Source organism: Aythya ferina (genome assembly GCF_964211825.1).
Source record: "Aythya ferina genome assembly, chromosome: 5".
Lineage (NCBI taxonomy): Eukaryota > Metazoa > Chordata > Aves > Anseriformes > Anatidae > Aythya > Aythya ferina.
Window position 1 is genome coordinate 40,098,109 of NC_140301.1, and position 26,888 is coordinate 40,124,996.

Genomic DNA, 26,888 nt, shown 5'->3' on the forward strand with positions numbered 1-26,888 from the left:
GAGGATTCAGAATTGCAGCTTTGTTCACAAGGTAACTTCCAAAATGAATAGTGCAGATGAGTCAGTAATTGCTGTGGATATTGTTCACATGAAGTGTACGGCTGCCTTACTCTGTTAACATCTGAATACGTGGAAGGATTGCTGTAGATGACTCTGATAATTCAGCTTGCTGTGTAACAAATACTAGGTTGGAAGAAACATTTTCTGTGCTGCAAAGGTAAAATATTTAAGGTAAATCACCATTAACACATGGGCATCCTTTCATACACCAGGGAAAGGAATATTAAATAATAGCCTCTAATATTGTCTATAGCCATTCACTTTCAAATCACCTTCATTCTTCTTCCTAATCAGCATTGCTATTCTGACTTTTCTGTTGCCTTACTAAAATACACTATCTCCTTTAAAAATTCTAAAATCCTTCTAAACTTCTATGACAACCTCAAGCTTACCTGCTGCCTGAAGAATTGGAGGAGTATCCCTGCACTTTCCCCACACCTGTGTTCTAGAAATTTGTAGGGGCCTTTCACTTGTGTGCAAATGTCTTTTCTGATTATCTGCATTTCTAACAGCATTTTTAAATCAGATTATTTTAAATGTACTAGAAATACAACTTGTATCTGCCTTTCAGTTAATGAAAGGCCTTTTTAGATCAAGCTGCAGATGCTCACTGATGTACCTGCTTCATCTCACTGCTGGTACAGCTTTCTACTGACAAGTTGTTAAATAGTACAGCATAATTTAGCATCTTACCCAACTTCGCTTTCTTCTTTAGCATCAGCTGGAGCTGAAGTAGCCAGAACTCTGCTGTACTTCCTGTAGGGAAGAAACGAATAAAGTTATCCTCATCTAAAGGTGGTATGCTCAGCCAGGTTTCTAATCCCACATCAAACTCCTGATGTTTCTTACAATAAACAGCAAGCAAGAAGTGCCAGGACACTCGAGCTATTGCAGTACACTCTCTGAAATCAGCACTATGAATTGAATGCGAGTTCAGTTCGCTACTGAATTTTGTATTTATGGAAAAATCATTACAACTAAAAGTAAACAAGGAGCACTCAAGCAGAAATTGCATAGGCAGAGGTCAGTGCTGCTGTGTGTTGTTCCTGCCCTTTAGTTCACCGCTACCTTTACAAATACAGGGGTGAGTATTGCTTCATTTTAAGCAGAGGTCTAAATAATCCTTTCTACCACCGTGAAGACTATCAAAGACTGACCAAAATATTAGGCCGTTTCCTTCCTGATTCCCAGTGGCCTGATTTATTCTTCTAATAGATATATCAGAACTGTGTGTAATTATTTTTTAGAGTAAGAAAGGCTGTCAGCACATGTAGACAAATTATTGGTAAATAAATAGCATTTTATGTTTCCATACAACAGGTAGTAATGTGGAAGAAAACTTCTAGCCTCCTATCCTAGAATATTACTCAATAATATCTCACTTAGAATGCACACACAAAATAGATTTTATAATAGAAATCTTTGAAATTAACAACAAAACAATAATTTTTATCACAAATCAAAATGAAGTATTTGTATCCCATTCCTTAAGCGTATCTACCATACAGCTTTACATGTATTTTTGTATGTTGGCAAATACTGATAAGAGGAGTTAAACTGGGACCATAAAAGCTAACAGATTAATCATGTAATTATGCATTTATTATTCCTGCTGTAATAACTTTAACCAAATTTGTTACGCTCTATTAACGTAATAAAGTTTAAATTCAATTTAAACAAAAGATTTTTAAAAATAACAGAGAAGATGATATTCCACCCCGTTTAGCTCTCAAACTACATAAAAAACTGTAGCATTTTAGACTTCTCTGTGGGCACTCATGCATTCCATCAAAAATTCTGTTAACAGTGTATAATGTATTTAATGCAGTTTGACTTCTGAATTTCCAGTGTAAACCCTATTTTAGACATCTTTCACATCATGCTCTCAGGTTCCTTATGCTGACTGCAACCAGCATATGGTAAGTACCCTTTCAATAACCTGGCTGTGGATATTTGTATTTTGTAATACCGGCTAGATTGCTTTATGGTTTTCTTATTAAAACAAAATATATAGAGGGAGTGGTACTGTCACAACATGCATTATCTACTTGTCTGATAAAAATGGATAGGATTTCATTAATAACTGAACAAAATTAATCCCACTGCACTGAGCAAAAATAATTCTGTCTTCCTCGGTACTATCAAAAGTTTATTTCCACTTGCTTTTCTTTTGATACTACACACAAAGAACTAGCAGTATAGTCTGGTGCCTGTTGAAATTTGTATATATCACCTTTTTTGTAAGGCTACAGTATCTCACACCAAGCCACACAGCTAGACTCTTATGCTAGACGCAGAGTCTCCGGGAATCCCCTACTCTGGAGTTTGTCAGCCAAGCTTTAGTAACAGGGAAAGCTCTGCATTCCCCTACTGAAGAAACAGAGTATTACCATGGATTTCTGCCATTCATTTTGGCAAAAAGTAATCTCAGAACATGTTCTTTTTGTTCCCATGTCAACTCACTGATATCCACTTTTTCAAACTGTACTTTTTCCCTGAAAAACACAGAAAAGATCAATGCATTAGGAGAAAAGGCATCTCTCTCTTGGATTCTCTATGTGTAAAAAGGGCTTTAAACTCTTATTTCTGCATTGCTCTTGTTCAGCTATTCATAGCATGTAAATTCAGAAAATAAATCAGTACTGTCTTTCCAACTTCTAAACATATGGGTCTCTAAACTAGCCATAAACATATTCATTTCAAGCACATTTCCCTTTCCTTGCTTCTTTCACTGTTCAAACATAAGAAGCTAAATATATATTAAACTAATTTTTATTCTCATAATTTTTTATTCTGGCATATGGAAGAACAGTTGAACAAAGACTATTTGCCATCTACTGGTTGCTTCTGTTAAAATGATCAGCAGCATAGTAAAGAGCTCCTAAAATGTTAATTGTAATTTTTAGACTCCAATGTTTTTAGGTCATGGGAGTGAATGAAAAGCAAAAGAGCAATGCCAGAAGAACAATGCCTACACAACCTCCAAAAAACAGAGATGCTACAATAATTATAAAAAAAAGAAACTGCAGAAATGCATCTATACTGGAAATTCTGCAAGTAATTCCATAGCACATGGCAGAATATGAGAAGTACTCATATAAATAATGATCAAAGAGTGAGATTAGGTGCCCACAGAGTCCTTACTAATTGACCTCATACAGTTATTCTCACTACAGCAGTCTCCACAAACACTCCAAATCTAGACAATATCATCACACAGGTCTCTTTTTTTTTAAGGTGTGCTGGGATGATAGAGATTGTTGGTTTTTTTTGTGTGTTAAAATACCCGTAGCATTTCTCTGCTTCCTCTAGGTCTCTATACACACAGTTTGTGCTGTTTATGTTGCCTTTGAATGTCTTGATTTTGGGAAATTCTTCAGTCCCTGCACATGCCTCCATCATTTTCCTGTAATAGGCAGCCCGTGCCTTTTCATAATATTGCTTTCTACTCGCTCTGATCTCCTGCTTCACGTGTTCCAGAGCATCTAGGAAGAACCTTTCCACCTCAGTCCTCTCATTTAAAATATTCCGGGCTAGTTTCTTCACTCGATTCATCTCCTGGTCCTTCATTTCTAGTAATTGCTGCAGTTTCTTGATCTCCACCATGCTTGCCTGGTTTTCTATCAGTGCTTGATGCTGTGTTTTTTGAGTCTTTGTCTCAAATTCTCTGGTCATGTGAGATACGGCCATCTCCAGTTTTTCCACTTTACACTGCAGATCTCTAATCTGTGCTTTCTGGTGGTTGATCTGTAGGATCTTTTTTCGAATCAAACCCTCGCTGGTTTCCTAAAAGGGTAAGATGAAATTTTTTGGGCTTTTGTTTCACTCACACCAAATCTGGAGGTTTCCTTTTTCCCCAGCACTGACGATGTAGTAAAACATGCTGGCACCATCACACCAAAGAGAGAATACTTCTCTGGGGTCAGTTGTTTGTTTTTTTTTTTTTTTTTTTTTTTTTTTACAGGAGAAGCCAGATAAAGAAGGCTTGGCATGTAGTGTATACTACATAGAGACCTATTCTCAGTGGGCTATCATAGGAAATCCTTCCTTATTTCTCCTCCATAATTAAGAGAGAATAAGAGCTTTCTTCAGACAACTCTGAAACTCAATAGCTGCAGAGAGATCTGACTAGGGAAAAATTAGTCTCACTACACTTACATCTATTCCCAGAACTTCAGGGACCCCTTCCTGGGGGGAAATGAAACAGAATTAAAACCAGAGCAGAAACCTTCTCCAGTAACAGAAGAGTTTTGTCCTCCTCTAACTTCAGTTTTGTTTTCTGCAATTCCATCTTCTCTTTCAGATTATCTGAGAAAGCACCTTGAAGACGAATATTCTCCTTAAACACCTCTCTCCCCATGCTGTTCAGCTGCCTGGACAAAGGGAAATAAAATCCAAGAGCTTTAATCACAACCTTTAGTGTTTTTTACATGAAAATCAATATTTCAGTGCCCTAATTTCAGAGTTAAGCTGTAAAATTCTCATGGGTCTGTACAAAGTTTTCCTAGCTTTATCTTTAGTCCTACATTTGGACTGTGAGAATGAGAAAAAAGCAGTGTGATTGTGATTATTACCTCCAGATCTCCCCTAGAACCAGCAAGAGTTCTACAGTTTAAGTGCTGCCATCATCTTGACATTTAAAATAGGGCAAACAGTTTAGATCGTAACTGATTTTGCCTTTCAAAGGTCACAGAGTAAGATGGGCAACTAGTTCTTTAAAACACACCACTAAAATGGATTAGTAAAATAGAAAACATGAAAAGTGTTTCTTACAAAACAGCCTCACGCTGGGCAGTCTCTGTCATCATCACTAGCTTCTTCTCAGTATCTTCTTCCAGTCTTTTCTGAAAGGGAGAAAAGCCTGTTTAAATTTTGTACGAGAACTGTGGTACTGAAGTTAAAACCTGATACAGTGTAAATTCTAAAATCATCTCCAGTTTCCAGCTCATGCTACTTCTTGCTAAGAAAAGAATAAATTGAATGAACTCCCAAGGGTACTGATGTTCCTGACAGAAGTGGAGAATAAGGCCTGTCTGGGATCCTGACATCCCATGTCCTTCCTTAAAAAGCTTCACCTATCCTCCAACCAGTCATCATACTTTTGTTGACGTAGGAATCTGTAAAATGCTGAGTAAAGAACTGTTAGAACTATAGAAGACAGAGTAGTCAGTGGGAGAAACCATTTTTTTTTCTAATAAAAGTTTAATTGCCTGTTGTCAGCCTTTACCTTCTCTTCAAGGAACCTCTTCTCCAGTCTCACAATTGCTTCCTGATGTCTCCTGTCTGAGATCTTCATACTCTTTTTTAACTGTGATAAAAAATTAAGTCTCTGTAATAATGGAAATTAATTTAAGCCTTACAACTTAGTGTGGATGCAATTCTTCAAGAAGGTACTTGGTAGTCTTTCCTGGCACTACTCAATCTTCATCAAATCTTCACACAATCTCTAAAATTCACTTAATCTAACTTTTATTGCTGTTTTGCTTCCTCTTCAAAGCTCACCTTTGCCTGTATTTTCACATCACTGACAGTCATTCACACACGCTCCATCACTCTGTTTAATGCTCAGTTTTAGAAATCTACTTTACTTTGTCTATTCATTCAGTCATTAAGCTCATTCAAAATCCAACACCTCAAGCATTATTTGAAAAATGCATGACTAAGTGTAGTTAGTGTCTTAGCTTAAAAGCAGATATATATTAATAATCTAAATGCTGTTGAGCAAGCATTTGTTTTATTTTCAAGACACTTATTGTAGTTGAAAAAAAAATAAATCAGGCAAGCTGAATCAGTGAGACACTTAAGTTGCTTGAGGCACCTTTTTCATGCCATCAGCCAGCTGAGATGCTTGTTATCACAGCTGAAACATTTTACAGTTAATACCACTACTTAAAAAGCATATTATAGATCCAAAGTGTATACTAAATCCTCTAGTCCATCCATGTTAGTATGATTCTATGTAAATTTTGTTTAAAATAAATAAAAATGTAAAAACAAACCTGTAGCATTCACCCATTATAGAAGCGAGTTCTGGCTATGCAAATTGCATTTTATAAACCTTGTGCTGTTGCTCAGTCTATGTAAACTGTGCTTAAAGGAAAAAAAAAACAAAACAAAAACAAAACAAACAAACAAACACAAAAAAAAAAAACAATAGGTCAACCATGTCTTTTCTCATCCACTCCCAAACTCTGTGTTGCCATGCAGACAGAAAGGTTGCTTTTTTATTAAGTATCGCAAACCTGCATTTATGACAAACTTACATCTTCCAGTTCTTTCTCCATAGCTGCTTTCTCCCTGCGAAATTCCTTTATTAATTTCAGTTCTGATTGAATTTGGCCAATTTCTCCAACTTTTTCATGAAATTTCTCTTCCAGTTCTTTTATTTGTTGGGCATAATAGTCTGTCTGCAAATCAGAAATAATCAATAAGAAATAAGCAAAATGAGGGAAGTCAATCACTAAATATTATCACATAAAACACAGCACACAGGACTGAATGTCTGAAATTACACTGAGCTGCAGTGTTTTAAAAACCACAAGGAATTCAGCATTAGAAGAAATGCTGCTAACTCAACAAAAGCTACCCTCCAGTGAAATAAAAAGCCTAGAAACGAATGGTTACTTTAAAGCAACATCAATAACATTGTTTATATCCTTTTCGCTCTTTATAATCTATGGATGGGAAGCAGTTCCTTGTGGAGCCTTCTTCATGGGGCTTACTGGCTTAAAGTGGATATGAGCACAGTTCTGTTACTTATTTAAACCAGATTAACAAATAATAATTTTCTTTGTTCTTTTTAAGATTTGTTTTGGTTCAATAGCAATGAATGAAGGATAACTATAAAAGAATTCAAATTAGTTATTGGTTAGCTGAGTAAAAATTAAGCATTTTTGCTGTGTCTCTGGCCTCACCATTACCCAGCTGGTTCCTATTACTATTTCAGATGCTATAAAATATTCCTCCTATTATCTGAAATAATACTAGAGAGTCATGGGATAACTGCCACGTCAGCACTGTTTTTTCAAGTTCTTTTTTCATGCAAGATTCTTGTACCAAAACCTGTAACAGTTTGTTGCCCTAGCTTGTTCCTCACACTAAAATCAAAACTACCATTCAGCCTGCCCAGAGGATCCCACTGTTCTGAGGACAAAAAGCTCATTCACCAGTTTCTTGTTCTCTTCTTGTGCTTGTTGTTTCAAATGAACCAGCTCCTTCTTCAGTTTCTCGATCTGTGAAAACAGAAATTAAGAAACAATAACTGGGGGAATGGCAGGGGAGAGAGAATAGCAACCTAGTTGTATTCTTCTCTTTAAACTTAAATTATGAGAAGATGCCAGAAGGACAAGAACTGCAGAGAAGGGCCACTCACTTGCAGTGTTTGGGCCAATTAAACCACCTTTAAAACTGGGGAGTGAAACAACCACTTGTGATTTGTGTTAAGCATGGGAGATAATGCAAGCCTAAACTGTAAAAACACCTGAAGGGATCCGCAAGTCTAATAAAGAATTAAAACTATCCGGACAGAGGGTTTTCTTCCTTATCATTTTGGATGGCGGTGCAGTATTAAGAGAAGCTGTTTGGAAAAGGGGAAAAAAGATATACAGATAGTATCAAGCAACTGGAAAAGGGATTGAATAAGGGCTTCCATGATGGATGCAGGAAGAATGAAAACCACGGACTGTGAGCAAGAATATTGTCTCCTGTCATTGAATATCACCAGTGTCCTGGGGATCAGAGATTTGTGTCTTCTTATTCAATAAACAGGGCATTTATTTCAGTTTGTTATTTTAACTGGAGGTTTGTTTGTTTGTTTGTTTTTGCTTGGTACTTGGCTTTATCAGACACAGGATTCAAGCGCAACAGCCTGCAATAGAGGCCACCGGTGTAGGGCTTATTTTTTCACTGCATTCCGAGCAGATTTGGGGTTTATTTCCTCTAAACCCTTTCATTTTATTAAACGTTTTTGGGGCTTATTTCCTCTGAGCCCTCCTCCAGGAGGCTGAGGACGGCAGGATCCCGATCCCCTCAAGCCGCAGGAGGGCTGCAGCCTCTCCTCCCGGCCCGCCGAGGGGCTCGCCCTCCCGCACCTCCTGCGCCTTCTCCCGGCCCTGCCTGGCCAGGCCGCCCTGCACGGCCATCGCCTCCTCCTCCAGGCGCCGCTGCCGCCACAGCAGCTCCGCGTTGCTCCTGGCCAGCAGGCGGGACGCCGCGCGGTACTCAGCCCGGGACGCCTCAGCCGCCGCCAGCCGAACCTCCCACGGCAACGCCTCAGCGGCCGCCGCCACGTTCCCCTCCCGCCCCCCGGCCGCCACAGCAGCAGCAGCCGGGGAGCAGGAGGAGCCACCGCGGCTCTGCGGCGCCGGCCGCCCGGCCGCCATCTTAGCTCCTGCCCCGCGGGCTCGTTGCCGCGGCAACCGTCCCGTGACGCCATATTCGCGTGACGCCGTGACGCGCGCGCCGCCGCCGGCGGGATGTGGCGCCGCCGGCGCCCCGAGCGAGCGGTGAGCCCCGAGCGGGGCGGGCGGGCGGGCTGAGGGGAGGGGGGGGGGGACAGCGCCGCGTCGCCACGGCAACCGCGCCCGCTCCTAACGGGCAGGTAACGGCGGGCGGCTGCTGACGGGGGTCGGGAGGAGCCCCCGGTGCTGCCCTGCCCTGCGCTGCCCTGAGGGGGCTCGTCCCCCGCCTCGTTACGGGGTGCGGTGCGGTGCTGAGGTGTTTTGTTGCTGTTTGGTACCGTGACGGCGCCGGTGTCGCTTCTCCTGTTTCAGGAGCTCGCGTTTAGGCGCCCTGCCTCCTGTCGGTGCTGTCGCTGTGCTGCGTGTGAGCACCTGGGGGGCTGCGCGCCTCGCACCGCTACGCGGGCAGCGCTTTCGCTGCTCCGGCTCTGAAGCCGCTGCCGACGGGCGTTATCGCCCCGTATAACCCGTAACGCCTTCACCTTCCCCCCCGCGGGCCGTGTAGCCGCGTTACCGCCCTGGTTTAACTTCCAGCTTGGCGCTGCCCCGTGCCCCCCGCAGGCTGGGGTGGGCGCACGGCGGCTTTCCCTCAGCCCCGCGTGTCCCCGCGCCTCCCCCGCGGCCCGGTAACGCCGCCCGCTCCTCCCAGCGGACAGCCGGGGCGAAGAGCAGAGGGACGGGCGCGGAGCCCGCAGCCCCGCAGCGCTTCCCCTGGGGATCTCTGCGCCGCAGGAGCCGCTGCTGCCTTCGCCCAGCTGCAGGTGCGTGCCTCAGGTATTTGCTGCTGGCGGGGAGCGGCGCTGCGCCTCGGGGTGGGCGGCAATCACAGCCTGCTGGGGATAGTCCGAGTGTTTTACCCGCGGAGCTGCTTGCTGGTGTTAACGAACCTGTGCTCGTATCGCTGTTAGCCGGTTTCCTCCTCTCCGTGCGTTCCTCGTTTCATCCTTCCTGTTGTATTCTGATAGCAGCGAGGACTTTATGTTTTCTGAGAGCAACTTCCTTGGAAATAGTATTCCTCTTTCTCATTAACTAATCTTTACCTCTTGTCTACCTCCACCCTAAGATTTGCGCTCTGTTCTTTCTTCTGACCTTCTCTTTTCACATTTTCCATTGCCGTTTCTGTTACACTCAGCCCATTTCCCTCTGCCCTCTCTGACTTCTTGCTCTCCTATCCTACACTTACACCTCGTGGACACCAGTTTGCTGATGCTCTTTAGTAAACGGCCTGAACCATTCATCGAAGAGGCTCAGTGTACTTTTTTCATTCTTAACGAGAGAGGGGATCCTGAGGTTTGTTGGTTTTGTTGTTGTTGTTGTTTGGGTGCATAAAGGTGGAAAGAAAGACAAGAATTCAGGGGAGAAGTAGAGAATGGGAAGTGTGAAATGGTGCTGGATGGCTGAGAAGCGATACAGAAGATAATTTTAGTGAATTTAGAGTTTAGGGAGACCAAGACTCATCTATTAGGGTATCTGGCAAGAAAAGCTGGTGTTAATGATGGCAGTTGGTTGGATATTTTCGGATCAACCGAGATTGTGAGGCTTATGTAAGTGTCACATGCACTGTCTGTAACAAGACTCTGGAGTTTGTTCTTAAGGCAGGTGCTCAGGTTTTATTTGTGATTGTTCAGTAAACAAAATACTTAAATTGTGTAACAACACCTCTCCTGACCAGCTAAAGTAGTGCTCATTTGTGTGGCTTCATATTTGGTTAAATGATGCAGCTTGGATTTTCAGCAGACCTCCTTACTGTGATGAAGCAAATGTGGGTAATTCCAGCTGCATGGTACTCAAATCCCTAGCTATGAAGCTGCCAAACAGCTCAGCACTTTCCATGAACTCTGTTCAGGACAGCAGTTCAAGTTTTTACAGGTTGGAACTAACTTCTCAGTTATTACTGCATAAAATGCAAATGCTTTAGAAACCATGACCGGTTGCAGTTGATGGCCAGGGCTGCTGCATGTTTGTGGAACAATAAAATCGCTTCTCACAATGTGTTTGTAAGGCAGAGTGGATCGAGAGTCAGCGCTCCTGCACATGCCTCTGTGCCTCTCCTAGGAAAGGGAGGACTCAACTAAAGGTCGCAGAAGATAAGCAAGGTTACCCTTCTGCAATGGGCTGGGCGTTTTCTGTGCTGCGGAGATAGCTGAACACTTGACTGAGTTAGAAAGGCACTCACAGAATGGCCCAGTGTGGCGTGTTTAGCGAGAATGGGTAAAAGTTAATCTCATTTTGCTGTAGTTAGGGACAAAGGTGAAGGGCTGAAATAATGGAAGTTGTATAAGGGTTGCCTCTGGGAGGGAAGGGTGAGTTCTCTGGGCATGGGTGAAAGGTGTGTGGAAACAGAGGTTACATAAAATTCACATAGAAGGGAAAGGAGAGAGGTTAGGATTAGGAATGGATAATTATAGGATAGAGGTTGGAAATAAAGATGTTGAGAGAATGAACGTAGTGGGGCCGAACAGATCACTAGAAGATAACTGACTGTTAGGAATAGAAGCAGCAGAGGGGCTGGGGCAGAGCAGAGGAACAGGTGTATGAGGTAAAACATTCAGCACCGTGGGCACGTGGAGGGATAAACCCGTGTCTGATGGGCCGATGAACCCTCTGTGTCGAGTGCTCCAGGTGGATGTCAGGGCAGGTGATACGGCACAAGGTGGGGCATCTGACCACATGCTCATTTCTGCTGCTAATATGCAAACAACCTTCCTGTTTAACTGAGTGAATGATGAGTCCTATCGTTTTTGTGCCCACGTCTTTCCTTTGTTAGCATTTCTTAGTAAAAGTCTATGCAAAGAGTTGCATGTTAACAGAGAGGAGGAATAGTTGTTGTATCTGGATATCCAGTACTGTGTCACGCACCTTGCTAGAAGCTGATGTTAGAAGCTATCTAAGCAACCTGAGTGTTCAGGGTGACTGGTCCAGGCATCAGTGTGTGTCAGGTTGTTGTTTTCTAATTCTGAGAATGAAAACTGTGTCAGAAGAAAACAGTGAATAAACAAAATGAAGGCAGAAATGAGAAGTGTGAGAAATACCGAGATGCAGAGCCCTGGTGCACATCACAGATCAGTCCCTCTTGTGCAGCACGGGCTTTTCCCAGGGACCAGGATGCTGCTGGAAGGATATGCCCTCGCTCCATGCGCTGACCTCTCCCAGCAGCTGTTCATAGCCTGAGATGAAATTCTCTTTGTTTGTCTGAATAACACTTGTGTTCTGCCACAGCATCTCACGCGTGTAAATATTAGGGCAAAGGGGTTCTGCCCTGAGCTCTTCTTTGATGATACTTCTGTTCGGATAACATTTGGGCTTTTTGGAGTTTCTGGAGGCTGTAAATCTTGAGAACCTTTAAGCCAAGTTAAAAAATTCACTAAGTAAAGTGAGAACTAGAAATATGAGATGAGGGGATTACTTTGACTCTTCTGCATTTGTGAAGCAGAAAAACCTTTACTCTGAAAGAACAGATCACTTACATGCAGCTGTGGCACCAAAATACAGTAAATAACATCTTTTGGATGAGGTGCTGAAAAGCATTTTTCTTTGCAAAGGGCAAAATATATGTGTACAGACAGAACTTTTTCTATAGACTTTGTTAGGAGAGGGCTCTTGGTAATTTTTGTTCCTTTTTTTTTTTTTCTTTACAGGAACTACTCCAGCTCTGTGACTGCTCATCCATGCTTGACTTCCTCAAGTGGATCTGGCAGGATGGCATCTTCCAGACTCCCCATCCTTCTAGCACTGGTGTTTTCTTCTTTTTCCTTTGTTCATTCCCATTCAAACAGAGTCATGTGGTTCCAGGATCTCTTTCCACCTAATGTGTGCCCTATAAATGCAAAGGCCAACACTTTTTATGGCATAATGTTCGATGCAGGAAGCACTGGAACACGGATTCATATTTACACCTTTGTGCAGAAGAGCCCAGGTAAGACCCTGTGTCAGTCTGCACCTTGAATTATATCAAGGAATACTTAAATTTTACATATCTGTATATGTCATATTTTATAACAAATTAAAATCATTAAATTAAAGAGCTGTAACCACCAAGGAAGGTACTCGAGCTGGCTGCACGTGTAGCAGCCCTCAAGAGGGTGAATTAGCTTGGGGACAGTGACTCAGCAAATTTTGCACTGGTTAAAGGCTGGTGGTGAAACTCTGCCAACAAGCCCTTCAGGGCCACACGTAGTTCCTGTGTGGCTTCACATGAGTTCAGTGTTAGTTGGGAAGGGCCAGTACAATGTCCAGCTCTCAGGGACTCACCCTGACTTCTCATACACAATACTCAGGGACAGCTTTTAGACCCAAGCCACTCTGGGAGCAACGGTCACGTTTGTTTGGCTTTGCAGTCAAACGCCTGAAGCCAACCAGCTCTGTTCAGCTGTGTGTTTGTGAGCTAGATGAATCACTTAAGGATAGTCAGGAGCTGACTGTATGTGCCTTAATAAGAATTAAAGTTTCACAATTAGCTTGGAGACAGAAAGAGAAAGAAATTTCATTAGGATTAGGCAATGGTCGTATTACATTGCTATAATTTGTGGTTCACAAATGCAAAATGAACGTACTTATAGAATTATAAGATGGTTTAGAAGGGACCTTAGAAGATCATCTAGTTCCAAGGCCCCTGCCATGGGCAGGACACCTTCCACTAGACCAGGTTACTCAAAGCCCCATCCAACCTGGCCTTGAACACTTCCAGGGATGGGGCATTCGCAATTTCTCTGGGCAACATTCTAATTAGAAAAATGTGTTAACATAGAATTATAACCTCTAATTATAACAATGTGTTCATAATAAATTGTTCATGAATATGGAAGATATAAGGGTAGTGTTCTGTTGAATATGTTTGTGAAATGAAGGAGCAGTGTTTGTTTTGGGAAGGAAATAGCATTTGCAAAGGGAAATCAAGGATAGGCACTTTACCAGTGTTGAAGACAACCAAGCTAATGAAAAAGATTTGAGTTGTTGACTGCTTTGTGTAATGTTTCATTTCTGCAGAAAGCCTTCCAGAGCTGGAAGGAGAAATCTTTGAGTCTGTGAAGCCAGGCCTTTCTGCCTATGCCGATCAGCCTGAAAAGGTAAGGCTCTCCCTCCTTCCCTCTGAGCTGATCTTGCTTCTACTAACATCAGCTGGACTCGATCAAGCAGTTCAAATATTGCTAAGTGTAATTGCTGGGAGTCAAGAAAAAGGGTAAAGGTTCTGCTACTGTCTCTCTAAATCTATTGCTCTACTTTTGTGAATTAATTCTTACACGGTGAAATGGGAGCTGTTGCTTTACATATTTCGTCAGTGGAATGATGGCTTGCTTAATTGCTTCAGTGCTAGATCTAACTAGGCTGTATGCCTTTGAGAATTTCAAAGACAAAGTGATTTTGGGTTCTAGCAGCATCCGTATTCAATATTTATTTCCCCTATAGCTACCCCAGATGTATGTAAGCATATATTCCTGGCTCATATACTAAAAATTTTCTCAGTTTTTACTTTTGGTTGAAATTTTCAGTGCTGGTCATTTTTCAGAATGTGCATATTTTCTTTTGATTTCTATTAGAGGTTAGGACTGTTGGGTTTTCATTTTTAGTCATGCTACACTGACTAGCAAATAGGATTTTCTCTGACTGCTGAAAATGTTTAACTTTTTGTGTATATAGTCCTATTTACAGAAGTTATTTTTTGTTAATCAGTTAGGGAGAAGGCGAAGAGTCAGAATGCAATTAGCTGGTTAAGTCAGGCCTTAATATTTTTCAAGGTGTATTCTCTGCCCCTGTCACCAGACTTTCAGTAATTTGTTTGCTTTGATTCTTAGCTGTTATCTTGGAAGCCATTGCACAGTGACATATGTAGGACGCAATTCATTCGTGAGCAGTTCAGGTATTTGATCACCATGTTAGCTGAATTCTGCTATGGGCAGTTACTGTTCTACTGCCTCAGGACTTTGATTTTCTTGTTTCAAAACACAGTTGGACAGTTCCACCTTCCACAATCAGATGTATTAATTAGTATATTAACTTAAATTTCTTATTACAATTGTAAATTAAGTGCAGCCATCTTTATTTTCAAATGTGAATGGTTGTGAATGCAATACACTTGTTCCAGGCCACTCCATTGAATCAGGAGTTAGAAATGACCAGCAAGGCAAAAAGAGCTAAAAGAATCCTGTTGTGATGCACAGGGCCAGTCCTGAACTAAGTTGCCATTTCCCAGATCCCCTGTGCTGACAGCAAGCTCTTTCACAAGCTAAAGGAGGTGTCAGGGAAGTGATAGATTAGATCCTGTCCCTTGTGTGCTTTAGCAATCTCAGTGCTTAGAGAGAGCAGCAGGTTTCTCAGTTTTCTTAGCTGCATTCAGTGCTGCAGGAATTTGAGTGCAAAACGTTAGGAAAGAGTGAATGGCTTTGAGATTTTTTTTTTTTTTTTAATTTTGATGAGATCTCCCATGATTTCACTAAATTGTCTTGTTTATTGGGTAGGAGAGGAGAAATATCTTCCCCAGAAGACATTTCTAGAAATTTCATAGGACAGTGTTTATTGCTAATGCCAAACTGTAATTATTAGAGCAGTGTAACTAATCAGGAGCCCAGCAGTGATGCCTGTGCCTCATGTGGTAACCTCTCTACGGCTGTCATTATAATTAAACTACTTTCTGTGGGCTCACTTGGAATTCTTATATTACACTTACTGAAATCTGCAGACATTCCCCCTGACTTTTGCGTCTTCAGTCAGTAATTGCACCATTTAGTTTCACTGTACTACAAGATGTCTAGGTTTGTCGGATACTCAGTTCCCTTGCCTCCCTCCATCCTCTCAAGAAATACTTTCCACAAACAATGAAATTCAATTCCATCTCTGAATATATATGACCTTGAAATGCAGATATTCTTCTCCTCGTATGAGATGCCTAGCACAGTTTTTATGCTTCTTTTGGTTGCGGGTGAGATATTTTCTGCTGTTGAATACTGGTTTTACTGGTTTTGAGGGGGAATTGGGAAGGTCATTTCCTGATGGCCTGTAGGAGGTAACTGTAAGTAAAACAACTTCTTTTTCCTTCTAGGGTGCTGAAACTGTCAAAAGATTGCTGGACATGGCCATAGATGCTGTGCCTCCTCATCTCTGGAAGAAGACCCCGGTAGTGTTAAAAGCCACAGCTGGACTGCGTTTACTGTCAGAGGAGAAGGCTCAGGCTCTACTTTTAGAGGTAATACTAAGGTCTCTTGGTGCAACAGTATTGCTCTCCCTATTTCATTTTTCATGCCTGAGTCCTCCAGTCTGTTTACCATCAGCAAATTTCAGCTATGAAAAGTGACTGTAATCCCGTGACAGTCTGTGAAGTCTGTAAGTTTCATGCTTTTTTATATAGTCCTGAAATCCTCTTGCTTTGCTGTGGATAGGAGGCATAAGGAGACAGACCTAGGATTCTTTTTTCTTTCTTTACCGGCCCTTGGAAGAGGAAGCATTTTGTCTACCACACAGTCCTGTCTTATTTTCTACCACTGCAAAAAAGAAAACTTTCTGTCGCTGTCAGAGCAGAGCAAGACTCTTTGGACCAAGGCACTGAATCATTATTTCTTTCTTCAGGTGAAAGAAGTCTTTGAGGAATCACCGTTTCTTGTTCCAGAAGACAGTGTTAGCATCATGGATGGGTCTTATGAAGGTATGTTTTAGGAGGAGGAAAAAGCAAAAGCAAAGAGGGGGAGAGAGTAAGCAAGAGAAAGGTCTTGCTTGAATGTGAGAGGGAGAGATAAATGGTCACCTAAATTGGAAGAAAGAAGAAAAGGTTTCTAGCCCCACACAGAGAGTTCTATGAGTTAGCTAGGCGAAGGTTCCTCCAAAACCTCCTGAGGTTCCCAGTCAGAACCTCATCTCCAAGTATGCAGGCTAACCAGTGGAAGCCTGTTTGTGGTCACTAGTGGAAATAAATAAATACGGTGTCCACTTCTGAAAGGTTCCATGATGGATGTCAGCAAGCTAGGAAGCTTATGGAAGCGCCTAGTAAATTTTGCAATGTCAGTATTAAAAATAATCCGTTACAATTATCTCATCAATTTTGAGGTAAGGTTGGAAGCATTGTGACTATTAGAGAAGAATGAAGGACAATTGTCAAGCATTAAAATAACAGAAATCTAAATAGGTGGTAGAATAATAATAATAAAAATAAATCAGATTGTAAAAATGCAACTAATAAAGTAACAGAAAATAATCTAAAATACAAAAAAACGTTTTAGGCTTGGAGTGAGTGATAATTAGTAAATGAATTTGCAGTGCAGAACAGACCAATGTTGCATTTTGGCTTCATATCCAGTTTTATTACCTTGGAGAACAGTCAGGTAATAATTCTGTATGGATGTCTGATAAGAGCCATCTGTGATATTACATTCAGTTCTGAACACTTCGTTATGGCCAGTTGGAGGGTGTTCAGGAAAAGCAGAAAGAATTATCATGAAGCTTAAACAACCAATACATGGAGACAGATTAAAGAGCAAAATCTGTCCATATGGGCCAAGAGAAAAAGAGAAGGAACATAAAAGTCTGCAAATATTGGATGAAGCATGGTGTAATGCACAATATGCCACTAGGATGAACAGATGAAGTGCGTGTCAGGGAGAAGTGGGGCATTAACAGGGAGCAGGACCAAGGAGGCATAATAGCGCACAGTGTAGCTTGCCAAGGTTTATTTAAAAATCCCACCTCTTGTGCTGTCACACGTTTGCCAGTGTTTGGGTGATAATCACCCCAACATTAAGAAAGCTGCTGGAGTCCAAGAGGAGTTGTTTGTGTTCTACTGGCTGCTACTGTTTTTAGTGTAATCACACAAACCACAACATACAAACACAGAGCAGTGTCCATGCAACTTTCAGATTAGAAATTGAAATGCTGACAAAAAAGTGCCCAAGGAAACTTGTACATTGTGTCTGCTCATTGCTTCTTTGTGTGTTGTTTGGATATTAGAAGTGATTTTTGTGCATAGATACTAGGAATGTTCTACCTATCCCACCTTATGAAGTTTTAATACATCAGTAATGCATCATATCATTTATTTGTAAGTTTGAATTAGTGTCTGAAATCTTGGGGTGCTTATATTACATTACCTGGAAATCATTACTAAATAAATAACGTGGAGTGGTGATAAGAGTTGAGCAGGAGATCATGAGAGTATTCAGTAGTGATTTTTTTTTTTTTCCTTTTCGCTCTTTGCAGGAATTTTAGCCTGGATCACTGTGAACTTTTTGACAGGTAGCTAATTCTGTGTAACTTCACTTTAAACATGAACTTGAGTCTTTTCTGCAATGGTGATCACCCTAAGTTCCTCTGCCTTGGCTGCTATACCTTCCTTTTCCTTCACACTGTGGCACAATGCAAAAGCAGTGGATTGTCTTGGGCAAACTGTGTTTTGGAGGCTGAGCCACAACTGTGGCAAGATGAAGGCATCTTGATCCAGAAGGTGCCAGGAATTACTCAGGACTGGGAGGCACTGGCAAGCTGTAATGTATGTAGGGGGTTGGTACTGCAATCTGCCAGGGGGTGGGAAACAGGGTTTTACCGTGTTCTTCATTCAACATTGTTGCATGAATTATGCAACAAACATGGCCTAACAGGGAACACCATGGTGCTTTAACCCTGTTGGCTCTAGGAAGGTCTGAGAGTGCAATCTAGTGAAGAGAAAAAAAAAAAATCAATACTGCAGTATCCACATGAGCAAGCAAAAAAAAAAAAAAAAGCTGTTTTGGATGAAGACAAATAATAACTGGTCTGCTCTTATTGTACCCTTATTCTCCTACTGCTCTTCACCAGCTGTATGGTAGTTACAGAATTTATGTACTCTCCAGCAGTCTTCTACAGAAGATGTTTTCTCTTGCTTTTCAGCCTTTGCTGCATACCAAAAGATCTATCTGCTTTTGTCTCTTTGGAGGTGAAATGGGAATCAAGGGAAAAAAAATCCTATGAATCTTTTCTTAATATCGTCTTTTTTGCCAACCTTTTCTCTGTGATGGCTTTTGTCTTTGAAGGCCAGCTCAGCCTTCCTGTATTGCTGTGCTAACGTGATAACATTTCGGTTGCCTGAACATACATGCAGTATCCACGTTTTAGCATTTTGCCACTTTGGGGTGTTCTGAGCATGTTTTTGTTTGCAGGGCAGCTGTCTGGCCAGAACCAGCACACTGTTGGGACCCTGGACTTGGGAGGAGCCTCAACACAAATCACATTTCTGCCACGATTCGAGGTGAGTGGGTTGGGACCTCAAGGCCAGTGGGGAGATGTGGGCACTGCTGTGCTCTGTGCTTTCATTTTGTCAGCACTGGCACAAGCAGAGCATCTGTGATGTACTGTGATCTGTATGCTTTGACATCAACAGTTGGCTGATAGGCTTTTGCAGACAGAGGAGCATGGATAAGGACGAAGGAAAAAGAAAGCAAGCAAATAGGTAAAGCCAAAGAGAAACAGTTTTTATTTTCTAGACCCAGGCTGGGAAAGCCCGTTGAATGCAGATAATTACTTTTCATTCGATAAATGTAGCGTGTTTCCAGGGAGTATTCTTGCTTTTTACAAGAAATTTAGGTTCTCTTCTGAGTTTTTTTCTTTTTTTTTTTTTTTCCTCCCAGTCTGGTAGCAGATCCTCCCTAAATAGCGTTATGGGGAGGTTGCAATCTCATGGAGTGAATGTTCTTATTTATAATAGCACAGCCAACCTCTCTTTTTCTTATTTATTCTAATTTCCTGTGAGAATCCCCATCTTGGTCCCAAGTGCATCTCTGCTGGATTTGTCAGAAATTCTGTATCTCTTTAGAAACAATTTGAACTGGGATCCAAGTCCAACGTTTGCTTGAAAAGATAACATAGATGTTAAGCAGTAGAAGGGCAATATAGCATTCTGTACCTCAGTGTTGTCAAGTTGTCTTTGTTACTCTTGGTATTTCTGAAGTAGTTTAACATATTTTGTTTACATGAATCAAAATTCTCAAACAGGTGTTTGGGGACCACAAAACACATGGTTTTCATATCAGGATATTTTAGTTCTGCTGTGGTGGGTCATGTTGAAACCTGATGTGCAACCTTATCGTGTTCAGCAGAGCCTCTAGGATGCTGGGCTTGTCCTCTGTTTTGTGTTGATAACACCTGCTGAAGTGGGCACTGGACCAACAGGAAAGAGTGTTGCTTATCAGGGGTTTAGAGACTAAACGGAGCTGTGAAGTATGCTGGGTTGCAGCTCAGGATTCAAACTTATTGCAGCCTTGCAGGAAAAGGCCTTGAGGGTTTGCTGCTGCAGGACCAATGGTGTGAATGAGTAGAGCACATGTCTGCTGCTAGCCTCTATTGTCAAGTTCACACCAAAAAGCACAAACAAAGCTCAGGATGTCTCTGAAGAGCTTTGCCCATCTGACAGAATTTTGTCCTTAGATTTGCAGAGGCTTTTTTCCCTTCTATAATCTGAGGCATTTGCATGTTTGCTCTTGTATTATTTTAGACAAAACACTGTAATACCAGGAGATTTGTTAATGCAATACAGGTTTACAGATAAACAGAGGACATATAATGGTAACTGTAAGGACCTGGTTTTAAAATCATGTTACGCTTTCTATGGTTTGGCTATTGCCAAAGTTAGAAACATTTAAAAAACCTCCATAATCATCTGTCTGATTGCCTGCCTCATTTGGGGAGTGTGTGAAGATTTTTACATTTTCTTGAAAGCAAGGGTTGGAAGACAGTTGTTTATCCAAACGATTTTTTTTCACCACTCTCCTTTTTTAAAAAGTTTTTGTGATGTAAGGTTTAGGAACAGAACTCAAAATTTGGCAAGATCTCGATGTGTTGGGTCCAGGATGTCACTGATGCTCCTATGCACCCTATCTACCCAAAGACCAAAATAAGCCTTAGTTCATATTTGTACAGGAGAGATTTAAGCTAAATACTGCCAAATCTCTTTCAGGTTTGGGCAGGCTTCTGTCTAGGACTCTATGACTGCAGATCTGGCTTTTGCTGTATCTGCTTCCTTGAATGGCAGCAGCAGGAACTCTGAAGGTTCAGTCCTCTCAGGTTCTGCTGCTTGGCCCAGAATAGCAGAGTGACTGATAGGAATGCACAGTGCCAAGAAGGGATGGGAAGATGAGGGCCCCAGCAAAGAAAAGACACAAACTGGGACTGAGGCCTCAGGAACTGGAAAGAGAAAGGAACAGTAAAAGAGTCTGAAACTGGCTCAGGTTTACCAAATATGAGAGTCAGTCTGGCAAGGAAATAGGGACCAGTGGGGCAGAGGTGCACGCAGAGGGAACACTGAAAGGAAGGCTGGAGGTGGTGAAATAAGAGCTTAGTTTAGAGGGAAGCACTTAAACCAAGAGGTAAGGCGGCGGCACTAAGACTGGGAGTGAGTAGGCACAGTGTTTCTTTAAGTATCAGCAAGTTGTTTAACTTGGGGAAAATCTGGCATATATTTTACTTAGCTTTTTTTTAAATTTTTTTTATTCCTAGTTCCTGAATTGAGATCGCTAGTCTGACTTGCAAAAGTTCACAGTGCTAGTGCAGCTGATTTCAGTGGGGTCTGTGTGTGTGTGTATATATAGACAAACACAGAAGTACTCTGAAAAAATCAGGTATCCTGAATTAGAAAATATTTTCATCCTGATCTGTTTCACTTCCCTATTATACGTTGCAGTAACACGAAGATGCATATAAATAAACTCAGTGTTAAATATTGCAAATATTACAGCAGTGGGCACCATTGGAAAACTGTTTTTTGTTTTCAAAGCAGATCAGCTGAGCATGCAGTAAACCCTATGGGTATATCTGTGATATTTCATCATTTATCTTTTGTTGCCTAATAAAAACTAAAAGATTTCTTCTTCTACTTAATTTTTAGGAAACTTTGAAGGAAAGCCCTGGGGATTTTCTTACCTCATTTGAAATGTTTAATAGCACCTACAAGCTCTATACCCACAGGTGAGGAGCAAAAAGGCTGCTGTCTCCAGTGGGAGAATCAATCTTTCTACAGCCCCTGAGCGAACCAGAAATGTCTGTGTTATTCTATGACCAGCTGCTGGGACCATGACTTTTTTTTTTTTTTTTTTTTTTTTTTTTACTACATTTCTTATCTGCTTGATATTTTAGTTGAACTGGAACAAGATATTAGTAGACTGGAAATGTTCCAGGATTATGGTTAATATCACCGTAAGGGAATATTAGTCCATCAGATCAAGAGGACGCATTATGAGTCACTATATTTAAGGAGAATTCTTATTACTGGATTCAAACCAAATATTTTGGACCAAGCAGAAAGGCAGATACCATGCCAGCAGTGAGAATTAAACCTGATTATATTTGGAAAGAGAACCCACCTGAGGCTTTCTTATGTTTAGTTCTTAGTTCTAAATAGCCTATCTCATCAGTAACTAGACGAAAAATTAAAACCTAGACTGATAGAAACCAACAAGACAACCACAGGCAGCTAATACACACCATGGAGCACAACAGATTCTTGAACCATCTGAGGGGAGTCTTGGCCTGAAAGAATTTACTTGCACTTATTGAGTTAAGCTAACAAGTTTCTGAGATGTCTGCAGTGATATCCAGAGAGTTTACCTGCATGACTTATAGTCCAGTGAGAACTCAACTATGTATAGTAGGGATTTGGTCTCAGCCCATGACTAGTGGGGTGCAGAATGTCAACTCAGTTAATTGCAGAATATGTTTACTTGACAACAATGCTGGTTTAAAAGTCCTCCTCTCCTACTGCTTGTATTTACCAAGGTAACTGATTGCTCTATTTGCCAATGCAATAAATTATATCACTTGAAATAATTGACATTAAAAATTATCTCCTTAAAATGAGGGAGATAAAGGCTAATTTAACCTTGATTATTCTGTAAACGCTTGTATTGATGTGACTAAAGGGATTGACAGCCAAACACAGAGGAGGAAATGAAAGGCCAACAGTTTTTTTTTATCTAACTGTGTTGTTAAAGCCAGCAACATGTAATGACTTTCTCATAAAAGTTGTTCTCAGTCCTAGCTTGCAGTGAGTACAGTGGTATTCTGCGGAGTCAGAGATGAAGGCACATCTTCCTCTTAGTGGGACGTTCTGCAATTCAGTTAGTTCTGCCCTAAGTGCACATAGTCTTACGCGACATACGAAAGGCCATACTATCCCCCATGCACTCCTCACATATCTTTCTTTCTCCCTTGTTTTTATGAATGTTTTCATTTGAATGCTTTTCAATGAATGTCTCATAGAAACATCACACCATCTCTAATCACTTTCTGCAGTTTTAGATTTACCCCTTTTACAGCTCTGTGTCTAGGCATTTGTACGTCTGGTACTTGGAATTGTTCTTGCATATGCAACTACTTTAGAGAGGGTAGAGTAGTGGGAAGCAAAGAAAGGAAATTTGTTTTGGGTGTTCCATGATTTAGGAAGAGGAGGGTATTGCTGAAGCATACCAAATGTGCAAGAATTTAAACTGTAATGTCTTACTTTGTTGTTTGCAGCTATTTGGGTTTTGGACTAAAAGCTGCCAGACTAGCAACTCTCGGAGCTTTGAATATGGAAGGTACGTTCAGATGACAGAACATCTAAGATTTCTGAAGAGATGGGTAGGTTTAGTCTTGTGTCAGCAGCCCATTTCCTGTGTCTTCACTTCTGTATTTCATACATCTTTTCCTGCTATAGATCTGTCCAAAAACAGCCTACCACTTTTTAAAAAGAGTGTCTTGTGAGGGAGATGCTTTTCCATATTTCCATTTTCAGCTAATGTGCAAATTCCAGAACTGCACATGTGGACACACAAATATCCTAAAGACGCAGCCAGCCACAAATGCACAGCTTTACCAGCATGCACATAAATGCAAACAGCATGAATAGGTTCTTTTCCCAAGGACTGCTTAGGCCAAGCCAATTCACAGGTCTTTCTGGTGTCCGCTGCCTCCTCAGGCTCCCCCAGACCTCCTTTCCTATTTACTGGCTAGCTTGAAGTCCACAGGCATATCACACACACCCTCACTGACTAAACCAAACACATAGATTCGTGAGTCTTTCCAGTCTCTGACCCACACCTTAAGTCATTCTAATACCCATGCCAAGACCTCGGGACTTTTGTCTGGTTTCTGGCCAGAACCTGGGATTTTCCCACCTGGCTTCTTACTTGCTGGATAGACAAGCTTGTGTTAATTACTGGAACAAGCGTCAGAAAAAACAAAAACAGTTGGGAATAGGGCTTAAGAAGATAGGACGGACTACACTTACTGGTCACAGGCCTCAGTCAGAAAAAAGTGCTGAACAGGGGCTTATGATTGCCCCCCTTTTATCCTCCTCTCCATTTTCCAATATTTTCTGTTCCCTGAACCATTTTGATCCCCTTTCCCTGCCTTTGATCCTTCCTCTAAACATCCTGTAGTAAGTTTTGCACATTCGTCCAGTCACCCTCAAATGTTCCACAGAAGTCTGCTTTTTCCTATGAGACCTGTGCTGGCCACAACAAACATGTTTTCTTGTCAGTTACAGTATTTCTGGTTAAACCTCTTCGAGGCTATACTTAGCAGTTCCTGTAGTGGCCACTGATCAGTGTCTTACAAGTTTCTGACTTCCTTGCTCGGTTGTTTTGCTTGTGTCAGTTACGTGCTGTTTGTTAGGGTTTGTGTATGTGTGTTTAATTACTTCTCATGATTGTTTGTCTTCTATGCTGATAAGCCATTATCCAGATATCCTTCTACCATTTATCTCTCGTTAACAAATGACAAGCCTAACTGCTCTGTAGCTTGCAGGGCAAAATGAGTACAACTTTTCCAGACCGAGACAACACCTTAATTCATAACGGTAGTTTAATTCAATTCATAGTTAATGGCGATATATCAATTCAGATTTCCTTACTTTTGCTTGACGACCTTAATGAAGATCTTTCTGTCTTTTCTATCTCTATACATTGATCGACAGCTGTGTTAAATTTTATCCTTTCTGACTCTCCCCTCTGGTTTTGTTCCAGCTGTGGATGGACAAATGTTCCGCAGTTCTTGTTTGCCAAAGCAATTGGAAGCAGAGTGGCACTTTGGGGGAGTGAAGTACCGGTATGGTGGCAACAAAGAAGGTAAAGTAAGGCAAATTGTGGTTTCTTGTAAAACAAATCTTTTTTCTTAAAGATACTATCCCTAATGCTGCAAATAGTGCATGAAGCTGCTCCTATCAGTGGCTAGAACAGACCCATTTAGTGACTGACATTGCTTTGCCTTACAGTGGGGTGGAACACAATTGCTGAGCTGCAGATTTGGTGTGTGTGGAGTGGATTGGTAAATTACAACATGATGGGGAAGGAAAGTAAAGTTTTATCTAGCAAGCGGTAGCAAATGTAAATGAGATTCTGCTGACCGCAGAACATAACAATGGGAGCTTTGCCTGAAGCAGAGGAAGCTTTTAATGCACCTACTCTAGTATGCTCAACGCACCTTTCATACATTGCTGTGAGCTATTCTAACCAGTTCCACTTGATGATGGTGATCTGGAGTCCTTGCTGCATGCAGGTGTCACACTGGACTATGGAGAGGATACCTAAGCTCTTCTGACCTCTTCTGATTCTTTAATCCCTGCTTCTTCCCTTTTAGTGCTATTGCCAGTGATTCTTCCATCTGCTGGATGTGCCTCTTTGGCTCACCCTGACTGTGTTTGTCCTGACAGGAGAAACAGGATTCAAGCCTTGCTACTTGGAAGTACTTAAGGTTGTCAAAGGGAAACTGCACCAACCAGATGAGATTCGTGGAAGTTCCTTCTACGCTTTCTCCTATTACTATGATCGAGCAGTTGACACCAACCTAATTGGTAAATTGGTTTGGGGTAATCTATTAAATGCAAGCACGTCAACCAGAAGGTAGAACCATGGAGACGAGCTGTGGGGAGCAGGGAAAAGGCAAGGTATTCAGAAAGAAGAAATGCACCAAGTGCATTCAGGGAATAAACATGTATCCCTCAGTGTAGCTTTGATGTTCAGAATTTGGCAGATGAGACTTGTGCTCTGAACTCCAGTTAGACTTGCAGCTTTGTTCCCTGTTACCAACAGATTTCATTCCTAGTACAGCATCACTGAGTTGTACTCTAGAGTCAACTTAAATTTAGAACTCAAACGTCTTCAGGTCTATGATGATGTTTTCTCACCTCTTCTTTTTCAGATTATGAACAGGGAGGTGTTCTGGAAGTGAGAGATTTTGAAAGAAAAGCCAAAGAAGGTAATTGACGTGAGACTTGGGATACTGGTGGGGAGGAGAGATCACTGAAAATACCTATGTCCATAAGGCAGTACTTAATGTGTTCGGCTTCAGAAAAAGACTGTTTAGCCTTTATTCCACTTACATGCCCATGTCTTGTTACTTGCCTTTTGTTAGCCAACACTTCTAACTACTGCAAAAGAAGGTATTGAAGAACAGTGACAAGAGACAGCGTGCTAGCAACTTTGCAGTTCTGTTCAGGAAATAACAGAAGGGAGGTAGCTGATAGACATCAGTGCAAAGAGGCATAAGTTTCCTATAATTGCTGTATGAAGGTCATCTGTAAAACTGCAACTCTGAGTTTAGTAGAATGCTGACTTGTTAGTCTGTCACCTTAAGTCCTTTTTAATCTCTAACAATATAGAGAAAGAGAATAGAGATTGTTTAAGTTAAGACAGCCTCCTCTGCATCTCCTTACCTCCCCAACCTTATTTCTGAATTTCTAGTTTATACCTCCTCCTTAAAAAAACCACAAAACTCTCCGTGCTACTTATGGCTAAACCTTTAGGCTACAGGGTAAGATAGTACCTCTCAATTATGATCATCCTTATGATAATAGTAGACCATCTTTGTCATCAGATTTGCTTAGTTATGTAGCTTAGGACAGATTTTTTTCTAAAATAGCACCTCAGTTCAATGATATTTCAGATAATTTCCCTAGAAACTCAGATGACTTTGGATAGGTGTTCTTGAACGTTAGTGTGGAATCAGCTCCAGTGACTGAGAGGTTGTTTGGGCAACAGCCTCTTCCCTCTCATGCTAGTAGCACGGGAGGGCAAATGAAGAAAAACAAAAAACCAAAAAAAACACAACTGCCAGCCTAGAAGGTAAAGTCTACCTTTAGAGAAGAGCTGCATAGTATGTATCTTGCATTATATGTACCCATTAATAGAAGTGGGTGGCTTGATTTAGTAGGTTTTAGGTTGAGGGCAGTTCAAGTGTATAATGTAGAGAAAAGCTCTTTTATTTTGCTAAGTTTTTTTTTTTATTTCCTTCTTTAGTATGTGATAACATGGAGAGGTACAACTCAGCAAGTCCTTTCCTCTGCATGGATCTCACGTACATCACTGCTTTATTAAAGGAAGGTTTTGGATTTAGGGACAACACACTCTTACAGGTAAGAAAAAGATTTAAATCCTAAAACCGTCT

The 26,888-nt window shown here is 41.3% G+C and overlaps 2 protein-coding genes and 1 long non-coding RNA gene across 8 annotated transcripts in view; 1 reads left to right on the forward strand and 2 right to left on the reverse strand.

The window, feature by feature from the left end:
* BBOF1 (basal body orientation factor 1) lies at positions 1-8,441 on the reverse strand (the record flags this gene model as incomplete). 2 transcript variants are annotated; one of them, XM_084521445.1, is made up of 10 exons in its annotated part: positions 1-209; positions 754-816; positions 2,451-2,555; positions 3,347-3,846; positions 4,289-4,433; positions 4,834-4,904; positions 5,288-5,368; positions 6,324-6,467; positions 7,227-7,292; positions 8,151-8,441. In XM_084521445.1, 10 exons carry the CDS (start codon positions 8,439-8,441, stop codon positions 107-109), a joined length of 1,569 nt encoding a protein of 522 aa, XP_084377571.1. In that variant the 3' UTR covers positions 1-106. The 2 variants fall into 2 exon arrangements, with proteins under 2 accessions (XP_084377571.1, XP_084377572.1); XM_084521446.1 differs by lacking the exon at positions 2,451-2,555.
* Positions 8,413-26,888, forward strand: part of ENTPD5 (ectonucleoside triphosphate diphosphohydrolase 5 (inactive)) — a 21,457-nt gene continuing 2,981 nt past the window's right edge. The window contains exons 1-13 of one of the 4 annotated variants that reach the window (XM_084521454.1): positions 8,413-8,564; positions 12,158-12,435; positions 13,506-13,585; positions 15,556-15,699; positions 16,080-16,155; positions 17,700-17,735; positions 18,635-18,723; positions 21,355-21,434; positions 22,980-23,041; positions 24,470-24,571; positions 25,156-25,296; positions 25,644-25,700; positions 26,741-26,856. In XM_084521454.1, the coding sequence (XP_084377580.1) occupies positions 12,219-12,435; positions 13,506-13,585; positions 15,556-15,699; positions 16,080-16,155; positions 17,700-17,735; positions 18,635-18,723; positions 21,355-21,434; positions 22,980-23,041; positions 24,470-24,571; positions 25,156-25,296; positions 25,644-25,700; positions 26,741-26,856 (1,200 nt within the window). In that variant the 5' untranslated portion in view covers positions 8,413-8,564; positions 12,158-12,218. Of the gene's footprint in view, positions 8,565-8,629; positions 9,294-9,413; positions 9,810-12,157; positions 12,436-13,505; positions 13,586-15,555; positions 15,700-16,079; positions 16,156-17,699; positions 17,736-18,634; positions 18,724-21,354; positions 21,435-22,979; positions 23,042-24,469; positions 24,572-25,155; positions 25,297-25,643; positions 25,701-26,740; positions 26,857-26,888 lie in introns of those variants that run through there. The other 3 variants (XM_084521452.1, XM_084521455.1, XM_084521453.1) reach the window with 3 other exon arrangements.
* Positions 18,922-22,965, reverse strand: LOC311437769. Of its 2 annotated transcripts, none has more exons than XR_014693694.1 (2): positions 21,390-22,965; positions 18,922-19,322 (listed from the first exon to the last, which is right to left on the reverse strand). It is a non-coding gene; the product is annotated as an uncharacterized lncRNA (long non-coding RNA). The 2 variants fall into 2 exon arrangements; XR_014693695.1 differs by having other exon boundaries at positions 18,922-20,654.